Source organism: Bombus pyrosoma, linkage group LG9 (assembly GCF_014825855.1).
Source record: "Bombus pyrosoma isolate SC7728 linkage group LG9, ASM1482585v1, whole genome shotgun sequence".
In the NCBI taxonomy this organism is placed as follows: domain Eukaryota; kingdom Metazoa; phylum Arthropoda; class Insecta; order Hymenoptera; family Apidae; genus Bombus; species Bombus pyrosoma.
In genome coordinates this window covers 14,853,186-14,871,136 of record NC_057778.1, presented here as the reverse complement: position 1 = coordinate 14,871,136, position 17,951 = coordinate 14,853,186, and the positions used below count along the sequence as shown (strand labels likewise).

Below are 17,951 nucleotides of genomic sequence, written 5' to 3'. Positions count from 1 at the left end.
AACCCTATTTAAACGCTGTCTTGCGTTAATTTGAAAATATGGAGAATACAGAAGATCACGAAGTTTTGTTCTCGACATTGTACGCGGCAGCAGTTGCTTTAAAAGAATTGCAACTAATGTTTCGATCGGTCGAATCGCGTTCTGATCGCGTGCACTTGAACGCGAGATCGCTCGTGTGTCTAGGGACAAACGTTTCACCTCGTGTACGCGCTCGAACGCGCTCTCTCGCGTACGTACACTAAGCGAGAGTTTTATTAAATTCCAATGGCTGGCCATGGAATGAGAGAGAAAGCTTTGTACCGCTCACGCATCCCCGACGACTGCTCTGAACGCGTCATAAAAATAAAAAACAAAAGAAGCAAGTATGAAAAAAGAGAAATAGAGAGGGAGCTGCGTGGATACCTTTGAAACTGTAAAGGAATTGATACGTAGCGCTCGGCGAACGTCTGGTAAATGTGATCGCCTCGATGCTGAAGAATTTATCGCATTATCGATCTTTCACCGTTGTCCGTCGTCTCTCCTTGGATATCGGATGCGCGATTAAGCGCTTGTTTCATGTTTCTAATTCGGTTGAGTTTATTTCCGAACAAAGCGCGGCGGCGTTCAAATTTTGAAATTTATTTGATCCACTGTCTTTGATTATAGCCTTTCTTAGCCTACATTGATTCGGAACAAAACAAAAATTTGATCTTTTCCTAAATAAAGGACATAACCTCAAAAATCTCTTCCACTTTCGAAACAAATAATCATTGGAAATAACCGTTGGAATCAGAAGATTCCAGTCGAGCCGATATTTTTCTTAGGACGCATTTTCTTTTGGAAACAATGGAGTAATCACGAAGAAGAAACTCGTGCTTACGACTATAGTAGAGCACAGACATCCTCTTGGCGAGGAAGCAACGGTACCACTTAGCCAGCTAGGTTTTAATGTTTACGCGTAAGAAGTTCGAGAAGGTCTTAAGTTTTAAACGCTTCCTTCGTTAATGTTTCAACTAAAATGCTCATAACTTTCCCGCGTGAGCGACCGCGTTTCTACGTTCCTTTTAGAGATAGTCACCGAAAATATTTGTCCGTTTTAATCGCGCCTGCCCCCTAAATCTTAATGGCGTCGTTACGCAACAGCCAACGCGGCGCGACACAGCGCTTTCAGCCGAAAAACTTTCGACCGTTTAATTAAAAGAGATTAGTATATCGAGATTCACAGATTGTTTAATAAAACTATGATTACCAGAAGAATTATGAAGTTAAGTTTTATCATGACCACGCTCGTTTATTGTTTCGCTATGGATTGCGATTTTTAATTGCGAATCTCAATGTGCAAGAAATGTATGTTTTTAGAAACCCAATTTTCCGAAAAGACAAGTATTCTATCGCTTCGTATAAGGAAAATTCAGTATTCACAACACACGCATTTTACTATATTAAAACTGATTAACGGGACCAAACAGCGATCGAGGGACAAACCCGTTCTATAGGGACAAAAAGTGATGATTTTCCTGTCACCTCGGGATAGCGATTACGTTGGCGCGTGTATGTACGAGCCGTTAACGTATTAGCCAAAGCAGTGATCCGCGCCAAGGGGTACGGAAGGGGTAAACCTTTCGCAGGAATCTAATAGAGTTACCGTCGGGGTCCGAGGATTACTGGAAAATACGTCAGACCGGCTAGAGCTGGCGCTGCATTGCGGTGCATCCTACACATAAACGTACGCACGTGTTACGTACGCACGCGTGAACACATGCGTGTCAAACGTCTATATGAACGATGTGTGTGTGCGCGCGTGCGTGCATGCGTGTATGTACGCGTGTGTACGCGTGTGGTGGAACGATGCAACGACAGAAACGCAAGCGTGGTTTGCTCGTCGGTGAGGGTTTTATCGGCGGATTAGCATTGCTTTACATAGTTTCGAACGGGTTTGCATAGATTTCAGACCACCGCTTGCCACATGCCGCAGAAGAGCGGGTAGAAGCTCAACAAATCCGCAAACCGATTTTCAGTCGTTCTAGTCGGAATCTTCTAATCTGCCATCCGAAGCACCTATCTCACTGGGTCTTCCTTCTTACGTGACGTATAATATCGCGCATCTTCGAGCCTAACTGCCTGTCCTAAATAGTTAAGATTTAGCGATATAGAAATATAGAGATTCTACTCCTTCCGTTATATAATTATATACCGGTTCCGTGTTTATTAATATCGTAAGATTTTCGCTTTACCATTTAAGAAAAGTTGGAGAAGATGAGGTTAAGATAGTTGTATAATTAAATAACCTAATATTCTCACATATATCGTGGGTTAAACCAAATAATTTGATTGGTTTTTGCGAAACTTTTTCAACGAATCCTTCAAAAAAGAACTCCGTTTAAATAACGATTCGCTGAAAAATACGTAGCTACTACAAATTCAACAAACAACGAATTAAACGTGAAAACTGAATTCCCTTAGGTATTAATCCAGTGTGCTTAATGAAAATACGATTTACACCGAGCTAACGATAAATCTTCTTTTTCATTACGTGGTGAGACCTTTTCGTGCACAAAGGCGGCGGTAGACCAACAGGGTTCAATGCGTAACGAGTCCCAAAGCAATAAATATGGAGCACAATGGATATTAATTAAAGTGTATTTTAATAGAGGAACAATTAAGAAAGTGGGTCGCGTGCAGGTCGACGAGGGGATGAAAAGGGGTGGACGGAGAGAACACGATTTACGCCGCAAAGGAGGAGGAATAGCACGCGGCAATTTTACATAGTGTCTTCCATTACCTATTTTCAGCGGGATAATAGCAGCTCCTTTAATTAGATGCGCAGCGCGATCCTTTTGTCCTTGCAAAAATGAGTCGACCTGCTAGATCGAAGAAGGATAATTCCTTCCTTGTACCTGCGTTTTGGTCAATGAACCGATACACGTTCTTTGACTTCTCTTTCAACCAACCATGCTACGGTATGGGAGAAAGTCTCTGGTTATACCGTATTTTAACGTCTGATTATCTATCCGTTTGACGATGGAAAATATACAAATGATTTATTGCGGAATCTGAATTGTAAGCAGGAGTAAGTAGAATCCGCGCGAACGTCATTTGCAAAGAACAACTTTAGTATCGCAAATAAAATAACACGCGAGTGCAAGGAAACTGCAAAAATACACGGATAGGTAGGACGGTGAAGAAAATTCGAATCGTCGAGGAACGGAAGCAAGAATGGAGCGAAAGAAAATAGGAAGCGAGCAAACGAAAACATTTGAATAGAGGTGTGTCTTCCGTTCGCTTCGCTGTAGTTCCTAACCGCCTGAAGAGAATGCCTCTATACTGAGAACAGTTTTCAAGTAAATTAAGACAGAAGGGATTGGAAGTTTAATTGCATGCAACTCGACTCACCCCCGAGTCTTCGTTCTCGTTCTTGCTTATCCTGCCTTGACTGAATCAACTGAATCCTTAGGCTGGCCGAAACTCCAAATCGACAGACACACTAGGAGTCTTCCAAGAAACGCGCAAGAAAACAGAATAGAAAGTAACAGGCATATAACGAGGAGTAAGGGTATTAAATAAAAAACGGGAAACAGCTGGAAATAAATGGGTTGAAAGACAAAAAAGGTGGCAAAATGCCGCTTAACCCGTTGATTATATGTATACTTTCTATTTTGACCCATTCTATAACGTATATTTTATGGAAATTATTATTATAAAATTATTATAAAATTACGATAATACGTTTGCGATGCTTAGATTTTGTAACTACTATGCGGAGGATTTAATGTTATACGTGTATCTTTTTCCCAAATATGGAAGGGAGTAAGGGAATATATAAAGAAGGACAAGAGAGAGGCAGGCGGGGAGGGAAACGTAAGACTTAAAGAGAGAAAATGCACGTAAAACTAAAGGGCCGATAAAATATAACAGAGAACGTAAAATGGGTTAAAAGGAGAAAGAGGAAACTTAAACGTAAAGTGAGTAGGATTCGTGAAATAGATAGAGGAGGACGAGAATTAGAGACAAAGACAGAAATGGGAAGCGATGATGCCAGAGAAAGGGGGCAGCTGAAAGCGAGAATTCGATGAAGTTCGATAGAATGTGGAAAGGAGAAAGAACGACGAAAGGATAGAGCGAGTACCTAATAAGAATAAAACCAGAATTATGCAGGTGCCGGATATCCGATGTAAAGGCTGGGTAGTCGAGTATTCTTCGGAAAACCGGTCCTTTAGCCAATAGACATCTAGGATTTCCTGAATTGAATGTAAATTACCTTTGCTCTGTTCACAAAACGGTGATCTATCGTTAAGCTTTTGCAAATAGGATCTACTTTTTTGCAAACTTACGCTACTTTTATTGTCTTTTTTTATTTTGAAAACGATTAAATGTTTATAAATCGTCTTTAACAAATAAGTTCATTCTAATTATTTGTCGCTAAAACGGATATCCTATGTAAAATATAAAGAGAACTAAAGAGAAAATAAAAACAAGAAGAGAATATTAAAAATATGGTATCAAAGATTTACCTTGTGACGACACGAAATGCGGTATTGTTGACCGTTCGTCGATGTTACCAAATTGTGGTAAGCCTGAAATAGAATATAGCAGGCGTTAGACAGTAATCCTATTTAGTTAAAATGCACGAAATGACGCGTGATTAAACGTGACGAGAAACGAGATACGTATGAATGCCGATGAAACGGATTGATGGGACGTAATTGCAAGATAATGGAATGCCGCCGCGTTTTTCGCCCGCGCTAAATAATTTGCCATTAAGCAAATTTTATAATACGCGTCGCGGATCATGATAATGAAATTAATCGCATTGGATATTTCATATTTAATTTCAATTATTTCTTCCTAGTGGACGTTTACGAGCTTGATTCTGAAGAAAAGATGTAATGTTAGCTACTAGTTGGTAACTACATCCAAGTATAGACTGATCTTTACCTTTTACAATGAAATATGATAAATTTGACTGCAAAAAATAATGGTTTTCAGCAATTCCGGTTTTAAACGTTTAAAAAATAGAAACAATAATTTAAATTTACAATTTAAATTTTTGACAAAATGTAAATCGATTGTCTTAAACTTTTATTTGTTAGAGTTTAAAGGAGGAAATTTTAACGGATTATAAAATGGAAAGTCTAAATAGAATCAAGATAGTTTTGAAATCTTTATTCGTTTCCTGGAATAATTTTTGGGTCAATGTAGGTATCAAAAGTTGTACGAGATAGTCGTATTCATAACAATGCTGCATATTTAGAAAGTTAATAAAATTTACTTGGAACGGAAGAAGCTTTGAAGATACTCGCAGTAACGAAGTTTTAGAAAGTTTCATAGGGACGATACGGTAAAAGTGTAGCTACTGCATTCTTATCGGTAATTTTCGTTTAAAATTTGTAAGTTTCATTTTCGCGTATCTCTTCAGGAAAACTAGTTGGAAACTTTTTAAACCGTGGTAACCGTCGTAACAAGTTAATAAAATACTTATCATAAGTGATAATTAGGTTGGGTAACTCGACAGTTGTTATTACCAAAGTGTCGTCGATACCGCGAAAATTTTAAAAGAAAATTTTGAATAAAGCCAACGTTTGTAACCGCTGTTTTTTTTTTATGGAGAAACTCCATTAAAACGATCTCTAGTGATAAAAATAATTTCGGAACATTAACAAGCCTGTTCTCCCGATCGCTCCAACAAAGTGTTAATCACGAATCGAAAGGTAACCACAGTAACAGGAAACAATAGGATCCGACGAATAATGCGATCGCTCCGTTCCTCGACTCTCTCTCGCTGTTAGCCATGACTTGATCGATGATCACCGATGACAAGCAGTTTCATGCGTGCCGCGTTTGCATACTTGACAAATTAATTGGTATACATCGAGTGTACGCGTTACTCGTATTTGCGCAAGCGAAACGCCGCGTTCCATACGTTACGTTCATTATTACTCGAAACCGATGTTTCGCCTCCCTGCACGGTAGCGTCGTATTACGCCTATATGTGTAGGTTAACCCTCATACTCACTTGGTCGAAAAGATTCAGTTTGGAAATGCTCAGACGGCCGTTAGTAATATGCAAACAGCAGTAACGACATGTTATTCATTGTTTGGTTACGTTACGTGCCGTTGATCTACTCCGCATCGACGCGTGGAATATCGAAGTTTCAATATCGAAATAGTCGTGATAAATCATTGAGGATTTACTGCGATTTTGGTTCGAACGTATTCGATCACAGTGAAATATTATTTTGATCGTTGTTAATTTGTTGATCATTATACATGTATAATCACAAAGTTGTTGTTATATATATATATTCTTTTCTTCTTTTTTTTCTGCAGTTTTATATTATAATTTGTATTATAATTTTGTGACTGTTATAACCGTGATAACACGCGTCGATAATTTTGCACAAAATACAGCGTGCAAAGAAAATAATTCTCGCTTAAATTTAATAAAACATCTTGGGAAAATTTGTTATGTTTGTTACAGTCGTAGTGGAATGATTTCATCGTGGATTTAATTACCATGATAGGTTCGATATTTATTAAAACACTGTCGATCCTTCTTTGTGTCGAGTTTCAATTTTATTAATCAAAAAACGTGATCTATATAAAAACGCGTTGTTCTGACACACACGCCGATGGAAACAATATATACATATCATGTTGGTGTACTTTGATTCATCGTGAATGCCACACGAATAGAAACATCGAACCATATTAATCTGCATCTCTCCAATATTATTCATGTTTGTGTCCGTTCTTTCAAGTAATCTGTGTTACAGAAAAACATACACACATACGAAAAATATCAATATCAGTAATTTCGTCGATACCTGTTTCCACTGTTTTTTATTTTTGTCTTTAATTTTAATTAACCGATATCCTATCTGGAAAAATTCGTTTTTTTTTTTTTAAAGAAAAGCTCGTCCACCGACGATTTTAATGTTTATTGATATCACTAATGTTTAAAAATTATTTTGCAATGTATATTATTCGTTTTCTTTGTATATTTATATTATATATTTTACTAAGAAATTTGGCAGCAAAATGAAATTCTTCGTCCGAAACATTTTTTCCTAGATCGAACAATTTTATATTGACGCACTCTAAGTGGTACTTACGATTGTATACCTATTTTGAAGATTAAAATAAATTACTCTGATATTTGTAACTGTTATTTCATATTCCGCATTTGCTTCTATGAAAGATTTATTTCTCCATGGTACTCACATGGTTTACCATCTGAACTCCTCAATTGCAAGCACGTTCGTTCACACCTAACTCGATATAAATTCCAGACGGAATGAATAGAAAAGTGGAGGCTTGTCTGTAGGAGAATGGGTCACGGGTGTAAGCAAGCCTAGCCGGAGTAAGGATAACAGAGCAGAGTAATAAGAGATCCAGGTTTTCGTTTCGCGGTGTGCGCGAGTAAACCGTGCAACGTTGCGAATGAAACTTTCGTCGCGCTCGAAAGCCAATTTAATCTTCGCCTTTTGGCAGCGTGCTTCCTTTTGTAATAAGTTCCCGTGCTGGGGCAAAAATGCGATGACGCCGACAGCCAAGAACGAAAAGATGGAAGGAGAGAAGAAGGTAGCTTCAAAGAAGGAAAGCATTACTGGCTAGAATTAGAGATCCTCGGAATTTTATTTCTTAGTGGTGTCTTTTCTTTCTCATTTACCTAGCGTTTCCTCTTCTTTGCTTCTCCGGGCCACGCATAAAAATGCTTTCGCGATATTAACGAATTAGTTGTAACGCCGACATTACAAACGGTTTGGCGTTTTTATTGCTTGAAAAAAGTAGGGAAGTTCGAGTCAGGGCCGGCTTTCTTCGTAAAAAAGACTGAGAAATTCGAGTTTCGCTATCTACCTTCAACTTTCCTTCCTCGAGTCACAGAATATAATTTCGTTCTTGAACTTTTCTTCTCTTTTCCTGGAATCCTCGTGGCGGATCGGAGGAAACGTAAATGAAAAGAGAAGGAAATTGCTGTCTCAAGAGAGTAAATACGATTGTTTATATGACGTAACAGACAATTCCTTAAAAAGTGATCTAAATACACATTACGTAGCGTCTTACTCGCAAATGATAGTCATACGTATATGTACTTCGCCACGTATCATAAAGTCAAAAATTTTCTACGAAATCTTACCATTTACCAAATAATTGACTATACAAACTGTGTCAACAATATTTCAACCACATATTTCCTATAATTAGTCAGGCATTCGTATTAAAGCACTAGCTGTGCGCGATCAAGCACGATATCTTTAAGAGGAGAAGGAAGAAGCAGTTACGTAGCGATGTCAGAAAAACTGATTCTTTGGCTTTCGAGCAAGCCAGAAGCTCGTCTCCTTCGCCCTCCATTTCTCGCTTTCCTTCCTATTGCTCGACTTCTGAATTCAGTATCCTAACGTTTTCCTCAGACTATTCGCGCTCCGAAGAGCCGACTTGCTTACTCGAGGAAGAGGCGAAAGGCCGTCTTTTTGCGGCTCTTAAACTTGGGCTACGCTTTCCACGCCTCGATGCTTCAAATGGAATATCAGTTTACGCGCGAAACCTGCTTTAGCTTCTTCTCTCCGAGTCGAAGTTCTCCTTTTGTCCATGAACGTCGACCGCCCACTCTTCTGACCTTTTGCAAATTCTTCCACCTCATCCATTTGATCGGCGCTTCGCCCGATGTCTTTGTGAAAAAGTGTGAACATTTTGGACAGGGTATTTTTACATGATACTCTTTTATAGCATTTTTTAGCTGGTCTTCGTAGTTTTTCGTATATTATGCTGAAACGTATACACATTATCACACATATAGATGTATACAAATTTCTGTCACATTTTTGTTATTTATTACAATTGAAAATTTCTATTTCAGAATAGCTTGGGATGGTTTTACATCAATTTACAATCATAATGAAAATTCTCATATACGCTGCAAGAACATTCTCCTTAGAAAATTCAAAGTTAATTGAAACGTAAAATTTTCTCAAATAATATCACCGTTCAAATTACTCTAAATACAGTTCAAACAATCAGCTGTTTTAATTTCACAAAATCTTCTCCGCTTTAATTTATCCCTGCTGAACCCAGCTACAATTACAAACTCCATCCCATCCATTCAGGTTCAAATTACACCGAGTATTCTTTCCTCATTCGATGTTTATTTTTTCCAAAAAATGAAAAAGTAAAAGAAGTAAAAAAAGAAAAGAGAGAAAAAAGAAGAATTGCCTATGTTAGCGGAAAGCAGCCACGTTTTCCACGTAATTATAGACATACAGAGGCGAAGGTAAAGTAATCGTTAACAACCGTACCATTCGTTAGGGCAATTCCGTTCCCGTTTCTCAAATGTTGGGAAATGTTAATAATTTTTTTAAAACCGGCCCGCGCAGAAACACAACCAGACAAAACTTCGTACTATACGATAGTAATGTTACCGTGGCGTACACTGTTTCTAAAATAAATGAAGTATTAAATTCATTCTGCCTGTCCGTTGGCCGGCTACATATTAAAATTTTCCACTACAGCTAGCCGCGCGCACGTGTCTCCAACACGGGGGTCGAGGAAGAAAATAAAAGAAACCTGGGAATTCTCGCGTCCTTCGCGCCCACTTATTCTTCCGTCAAAATAATTAAACACTAACAAGGCAGCCACTCGTATAACGCACTGATAATAGGTAAGCCGAAACTGCATTCTAAATAAGGTGAATAAGATACGATAACGGAAGAAATTTAAACACATGGAATATTTTTATATAAAATTCGTGCTGGTTACGCTGCACGCGAAATGAATAATGGTGGATAATCTAATTTAGTTGTTAGTTTTACTCCTTGTTAGTTTCTCATTTCCTTTTTTTGTCTGTTTTTGTTTTTCTGAACAGTTTTGTTGGCTGTACAGTTTGTTTCTTGCACAGAGGGAAGTGGATGAATTGCGTTGAAATGGCTACATTATTCAGGTTATCTTTGCAGTTGAACAGGAATAGATAAAATAAAATTAAATCAGAAGTGGGAAAGATTGGGAATTTCATTGATATTTCGCATTTATGGAATGCAACTTTTTCTTATTACTATTTATTTCGATTACTATTTATTTTCCTTGTTGTAGGGAAAATGGGGAAAGATTTGTCAGTTTTATGCCCTTCAACGTCTCTTTAGAAATGCAACTTGTGATGTATAGTAGCTACATGGTTATTGAGGAAATCTGTATTTTATTTAAAACTTCTTCAAAAATTTGCGATAATCGACTCGAGATATTGCATTTATAAAATATCGAATATATTTATATCACAGAAGCAATAAATGTTTTAAACGAAAATTATAGTGGCATGCGCAATTATGTTTTAAATATTAAGAATAACAACGCGATTGATAAAAACGATAAAAACACGCATTTTACTTACGTTTTACTTCGTTCGATAAATGTTGGTAGCTCAGCTTTTTTGCTCGAATTCCTACCTAAACTTTCGAGCAGTATACACAAGTAGTTTGAAAACATTCACAGAAGGACAACGTCGAGTAACGATAATTGTTGTGATTTTGCTTATACCGATAGTAACATCGATTTTCAAGGACGTAGCTTGGTCGGATCACAGGGATCGTGTGTTTCCTTAGTCTTGTCGTATACGTCGAACGATACGGTCGTGTTTCAAATTGAATTGAATCGCGGTCGGGCTTAGGTGTCTTAACTTCCGTCTACGACGCAGTCTGCCATTTTATTGTCCGTTTGGAATCGCAAACGCAGTTTGATAACCGTGTTGACGTGATTTCGTGTTTTACGAACCGTGTTCTTCCGTGATTTTTATTTGTGAGAGCGTCGTTTTGGAAGATTACAGATATTTAGACATTGTTGCTAATTTTTGGTGAGTAGAGAAATTATTTTACTGTAATATCGTATCGTTAGTTGGAAGATGAGGTCGTTTTTTTTTTATATGCATATTAGAAACTTTATTATATTGAATTTCGCATCAATTGCAGCGTTTACAACAATATGCAGCAGCAGCAATTAATACTCGACTATAAATTGTTCAACAACTCAACACTCCAGATCGATCGGAATAACAATGTGCAACAGACAAATTGGTAAGCGTAAAAAGCAATTTTTAAATTAATTTTTCTAAATTCGTGTCGAGATGATTTCACCGTTCATCCTTAAGAAATATTCTAGAAAGAGATATATTTTTATGTTATAAATGTATCGCGATTACTTCAAAAGGACATTTCTAAGAGAGTCGGTAGCAAGAAAAAGTTGTTTATACTCGGAACGCACACTAATATTCTAATACGACTTGTGATGGTTAGTTTGCCTGCGTTGTGTACGTTTCTGGAGGTAACTAGAAATTTTGAATATTTATTATAATTATGAAAGGTTTCTTAAAGAAGGACGAATACTTATTGTTAGTACATTGAAAGTAGCATTTATCAAAAAAAAAAAAAAAAAAAAAATATTCGTATAAATAACTTGGTAGATTAAAAAAAAAAATCAAGTTATCGATGGAAGAAATCGGGTGGGACTGAATTAAAAACAATGAAATGAACGAAATGTACATAACGAGGCACAATCACGACTTCGCTGAACTTTCCTTTCGATGAGGCTCGATTTGAGAATTGGTTATAGAACCGCCTTTATCGCTCAGCTTTTTTTCCTCTGTGCTCAGCTCTTTTTAATTGGTTGCCTCTCCAAGCAGTGTCTCTGCAGCCAATTAGTGCCTTGCGTAAAGTGCTCTAGTCTTCTCTTGCGATTAACGATTTCCCTGCTTTGAATTTACCAGAAATTACTACCAGTGTCAATTCCCTGCTTTCCGTTTTCAGTGACCAATAGGAGAATGATCGTACTGACCTGGCTGATGTCTCAAAAAGTTACTCTAATCCAATTTTCTTATTTCCCTTCCTATCATTCTCACGATAAGATTTAATTTTTAATATTCGATTAATATTTTAGTATCTTTTCTATCGGATAAGGTAAAAGAATCTCGTAGAATTTCTTACAAATCTTATCGTACGTAAATCAAAGTTACGAGGAAAGTAATAGCGCAAAAATCCCTGTATATAAAAACAAAAAGATACAAAATTTAGCTAGATTCTTAAAATCGCGATATAAATCGACGAGTATTCGCTCGTTTGTGTTCGTATCTCTTCTTCCACGTTCTCCCACGAAGTGTAAGAGTCGTTAGAGTTTTGCATCACTGAACTTTGTTTTCCATTTCTTCTTCTCTCTCTCTCTTTCATTTCCTGTTCGGTCCTCTATTTTTCGTTTCTACATTTCTCTATTTTGAGCTGACCGAAAGTTCAATAGCGTGTGCAGCTTAACCGAGTTACCACTACGTCAACAGGGGCCGCTAACCTACGCATCCTGTAATATCTATCAATATCGATTCGAACAACAGTTCTCGATGGTATAGCAATTTCCATGAGAGAAACTGAACTTTCAATTTTCGCCTGTTAATTTTCGAGTTGCTTGCGCTTGATCGGTCGTACGAGCTATACTCGATGGGACTTGTACCACGTTTTCGAGTTCGATATTGCTTTATTATATAGCATGCGGTCGAAAATACTGTACAGGCAGGCAAAAGATTACTTCCCGCGCCAATCTAAATAAAAAAGCGTAGAATAAAATTTCTTCACGCGTGGTTTATTTTTGATATTTGTCACTCTGCTAGCAAACCAGTGGGATGTAGCAAACCAAAGTATAGGAAGAAACATCTATATGAAACATTTAAATACACGCAATGACAAACGCTTAGTCCTTTTCCGCTCCACCTTACAATGACAATACACGATATACGTAACAAAACGCTCTATCTTCGAACACGATTTGACATTTTTGAGCGGGATATGGAAAAAATTTCTCGGAAAAAGAGAACGCATACGCGTAGGCATTGCCATGAAAACAATTCTCCGTTCGTCACGCTCGAAAAGCTAGAACGCTAAAATTCACCATTTAATTAGTTAATTAACGAGAAACGGGTGCAGCGTCCACCAGCTTTCCGGCTCCGCATTAACGAACTTGTCGATGTGTGCCGCTAAGCGAAGCGAAGAGTGGAGGTATGATATCAGCTCTCGGTTATCTCTTATTTAACACCATTGTGTCTGGCCGGGTCGAAGGGCGATAACGAATCAGTTCCTAGCCGATCCGACTAGGGAAGGAACAAAATTGAACAATGCCGCTCCAGACACCACCATGAAGATCCAGTAATTGAATTACACTCCGATAACCGCTTATCGCCACTCGCTTTTCCACCATCTCGCGCCATGAGTATACATTTAGTTTTTAGCTTTTCATTCCTACGTATCTGACATAGTCTAGAATGACTGTTCGTTTCCTTTGGAGAATTTCTTTCTGCGGGGTAGTCGAAATTAACGAAGCGGGCCGTGTATCTAGAAAGTGAACTAAACTTCGTCATTTTCACCCTGTCGCCTTCTACTTTCGCTTTAGTAACAAACGTTTATATGTACCACTGTTTCATCGAGCTCCTGCGATGTAACCACCTACAATTTCTTTCTCTAAAGAAATTAATAATTTTCTGCAATTTTAGTAACCACTTACGACTATCGATGACAATCAATGACCATCATGTTGTTACTATATCAAACGTGGCTTTATCATTCAACGTGAATTTAGGCATGTGAAAAATGTTAAATAAAATTTTTTACTTAGACTTTGTTTCTATGCGTGCGTCGGCTTTTCTGCAATATATCTTCAACTCAGCTCATCCCTACCTCTTTGATTACTTTGATTCGAATCGGTTTTCCGTGGGTAATTATCGCCGATGAACGGGAGGATAACAGGCAACTTTTTATATCGCGCCGCTACGAGCTACGATGAGACTGCGTCTAACGAGTGTCCTTTTTTCTCCCGTTTTCCTGTCTAGTTTGTTTCTTGATCCGTTTCAGTGTACCGAGTCGTGATCAATGGATTTTGTAGGGAAAGTTGAATTCGGTTCCTTGGAGATTCGAGCTTTGTTAAAAATTTACGTTGTTTCTGGTTCTATCTGCCCTTTATTTTATTTTATAAAACAACAATAGTCAAACTTCAAATTTTCACGAGCAAATTTCCTTGAGCTGTTAGCATCAAAAACTTGGCACAAGATCATCGGAGTTCCCGAGCGTACGGATCGGTAATTATGAAGCGCGAGCTTCACCCTTCTACAAGAACGATCTGAAGGGTTGCGTACGGTAAAAAGGGAAAGATCTGATGTTGAAGATTGCAGGCTAATCGGTTTAATTAACGAAGAGCAGCGAGGTAGTGTTGGTGAGTGACCGTAGTACTGGTCGCTGGACAGCGGCGCGCGAATTTAACCTCAGCAGAAATTCTGCCCCAATTACCGATCGGTAATTGGACGCCGCCAGGCGTATCACTGCCGCGAACGGGCTCCCTGCGATTATCGAATCTTCGATCGCCGCGTTCCGAATGTCCGTCCAACTTTTTGCGAAGGACACATCGTTGGCTTTACACCGCAGAGGAAATGAGACGCTGTCGTTTGTTAAACTGTTTCTGCTCTTTAGAAATCTCGGCTATACCGCCTCTGTTATAAATTAATCTCGATCGATATCGCTGATACGTAGGTCATTTGCAAAATTTACGAGTAAAAGCTTCAAGCAGAAAAACAAGGGCTCTGGTCAAATGAAATTTCCACTCATCGATCTACTTTATCTGTAGATTCTCCTTGTTGATAATTAAAAAAACAAGCGATCCATCTCGAGACATTTTATCCTATAAAATGTCAACATTTCTTTCATCCTCTTCTTCCATTCTAGCTTCTTCTTTTCTTTCTTTCTCTATTTTTCTCTTTTGGTCGCTCTTTTGTCGTCGCAATTAGTTTAGCGGTGAGATTTCTTCGTGAGAACCCGCTCTTCTCCCTCGTACAATTAGCGAAATCTTTAAGACGGATCATTTGCAAGCTCCAATTTGCCAGGTTGATCTGGCGGAAAAAGATCGCTTTCTCAAGAAATCAGGACGAAATGGGAGGAACGGGTACGATCGCGTAGGGTGGACTTCTGTGGGAGGAAGGACAGCGATAAAGGAACAAAGAGGGGGTGGAATATTAGAAAAGGTCAAAGGTGATCGTACAAAAGAAATAATAGATTTCAACGACAAATAGAGCATCGAGCGGGCCGATGAAATCGAACAGCCAAGTTTGTAATTGAACTTTTCGCGATATTTTCGCGAGCGTTTCTTTCGCGTTTCGGAACCCTACGAACGGGAGATTAATCAAGATTTTCGGTAATCGATCGACCATCGAAGAAAAAGAAGAAGAATGCAGATAGGGTAAAATTGCAAATTTTGATCCATTAATTTCTGCAAGTTGTTATTAACCGTGATTGAAATATAGAGATAGAGAAATTTAAGCAATTGTAGACACGCTGTATTTTCAAAGTGATCAAAGATAGAATGAAACGAGGTAGATTTCTTACTATGTACTATCACTTTGGTGGTCGCTGAAAGGAGAAACGTAAACTAGCGTCGTTTGCATCGTTCGCTGTTTCAATTCTTCGATTACCGTTGGCAAAGGATAACACAGGATAAACAAGTTAAACGCAATAAAAGAATTGATCGGAAGATCAGGGTTTTTTCATGACTTTCGCAAAGCTACCAGCAGCACGTCAAGGCCAGTCTAATGAAGGTAGTCGGAAGAGTTATTTGGAAAAAGGAAAGGGACTGTCCGTGAACGATTCTAACGAAGTAAAAGCTCTCGATAGAGCTACAGAGGAGAAACGAGGAATCGACAGAAACAGGATAACGGACCGTGAGAAATGTAATGAATTACGAGGTGCGCGATAATAAAGAGACGAAAAGAAAGGGTTGAAAGATAGACAGAGAGAAAGAAAGAAGGGTATGAGGAACGCATGAATAAACGAGTAAGTTGATGAACGAGTAAAACTAACACGGACAAATCAGGTTGCTCGAAGTCGACGAGGATTTTCAGTAATTTCGTAGCACCATCGGCTGCTGAACGTGCTGCTTTCCAAGCATTTTTTTCTTTCCCTTTTCACCCTTCTCGCTAGTACCCGTACGTCTCACCCTTTCTCTTTCTTTCTCTCTCATCTCCCCCTCCCCTTCATTTCTGATGTCGTTTTTTCGTCTGTCTCCTCCAATCTTCGTTCACGCTCGTTTCACATCCTCGTAACGAACGTATTCCGCTGATCACGAATAATTTCTTTCGAGAGTCCATTAGGGGACATTTTTCCTACCTTCTACGTCGGATCCATTTGAAACCCGAAGACTATTAAAAACTTTTATGTCCGTCGAATATTTCCGGGATGGAAAAGAGAGAAGAAGATGTAAAAAGCACAATGTCGTCTACTGAGAGTGCTGCTTCGATTTCGAATCGCGCACTGGCCAATGATCACCCGGAAATTAATATTATTCTCTTGTTAGTCTCAGGATAATCGCTGGTTTTAGCTTACGGTGAATATGCAAAGTACTTGTACAGCGATTAATTTTAACAGAACGTTTGTATAATTTCGTCTATACGCGAGTTTGCTATGACGTATTTAGGTATATAAATCTGATTAATAAATCGTATAGAAATGAGATTGAGATGTTTGTGCACTTAATAAAAATATTAATATTATTGAAATACCTATATACGCGTAACAACTGTACGCAGTATCGGAATTAGCGAAATGAGCAACGATCCAAACATTTTAAATCGATGTTGCATATATGTAACACGTAGAGAAGTATGTACCACGTTCTGAGAAGAGATATTCGTTCTGACAATATCTCTCGTAGGCGTAATACAGTAATCGATCTAATTACACCATCGATTTAATGCTCCGCCGATGCATAACAATTATGGAAACGGACTATACTTGATTTAAAACAATCATGTTCAAGAAATATTTACGCTAGATTTATCCTTACTTGTATCGAAATCTGCTTCCTACATACTTTTCATAAAACCAATTTTATTTAAATTTGTCAATTTCTTTTACGTCTTTTTAAGCTTACCAGAGAAGATATAGTACTTCCCGTACGTGATAATAGAATTTGACCGAAAATACAATATACTTAAATGTAATTCACTGTGTAACAAATTAAACGTGGTCAATGTGTTGTTATCAGCGTCCACAAATCTAACAAAAAGTAATCAAACGTATTCTTCTGTATGCATTCGCTCCTACAAATATGCGTTTTAGCAACCTTTCTTTTTTCTTTTATAACCACTTACGAGGTAGGTATAAATCATACGACATAGAAATCAGCTGGCATTAGAACTAGTTCAGAGTAGAAGAAAGGTAAAGGGCCAAGCGGCGCATTTCTTCTCCTCTAGGTATTGTTTGCGATAGTGATATCACGTACGTGTCCTTCCTAATGCTTGGCCGACTTTTTCTCCATTTTTTCGTCGACGTTGGGCAGCTGCTAGCGTCGTCACGAACGAACGTACCGCGAAGCACGCCGCGTCGGGACGACGTGTATGAAAGCGAGGCGAACCAAGTGTACCGAGGATGGGAGTGGTGCAAGGGTTGGATGTAGAGTAGCGCGAGCATCATGGGAACGTGAGCAGAGGCGGAAGCACGGGAAACGAAAGACATCCTCGTGGACGGTACCGGTGGCAGAGAAAGGGGTGAAAAACTTTTGTATGCGACTTTCGTATCACCGGACACTACACGTGACCAGCGTAACCGGCCGAGGGTTTAAAACGTTGCTGCTTCGAGTACCTCTATACGTCTGTATTTGAACCTGTGTACGTGTATATTTGTATATCCACGTTCAAAAACACGAAGAGCACTTACTATTTTCGATCATATTTCACTTTGAAATGGGGATTATAGACGTTAAATCACTTGTGTTTTGCTTAAAACTTTTAATCAAGATATTTGAATCGTCCGATTCACAAAATTGTATCTTTCCATCGATGAATCGTAGATATTGCGATTCAGAGGAATCGTATTATTCCTGTATATAATTTAATTTCGCAATTTCGCAATTCGCAATTTCGTAGCGCACACTAAAATACGAGAAACAGCGAGAACAAATGAAAAGAAAAGGAA

The 17,951-nt window shown here is 38.4% G+C and overlaps 1 protein-coding gene across 18 annotated transcripts in view; it reads left to right on the top strand.

Annotated features, from left to right (window-relative positions):
• The window catches only part of LOC122570599 (CUGBP Elav-like family member 2), a 358,376-nt gene that overhangs the window by 140,083 nt on the left and 200,342 nt on the right, over positions 1-17,951 (top strand). The window contains exons 1-2 of one of the 18 annotated variants that reach the window (XM_043733122.1): positions 10,656-10,816; positions 10,932-11,036. The exons of the other annotated variants lie outside the window; for them this stretch is intronic. Coding sequence (XP_043589057.1) covers positions 10,945-11,036 — 92 coding nt within the window. The 5' untranslated portion in view covers positions 10,656-10,816; positions 10,932-10,944. Of the gene's footprint in view, positions 1-10,655; positions 10,817-10,931; positions 11,037-17,951 lie in introns of those variants that run through there. 18 annotated transcript variants of the gene reach the window in all.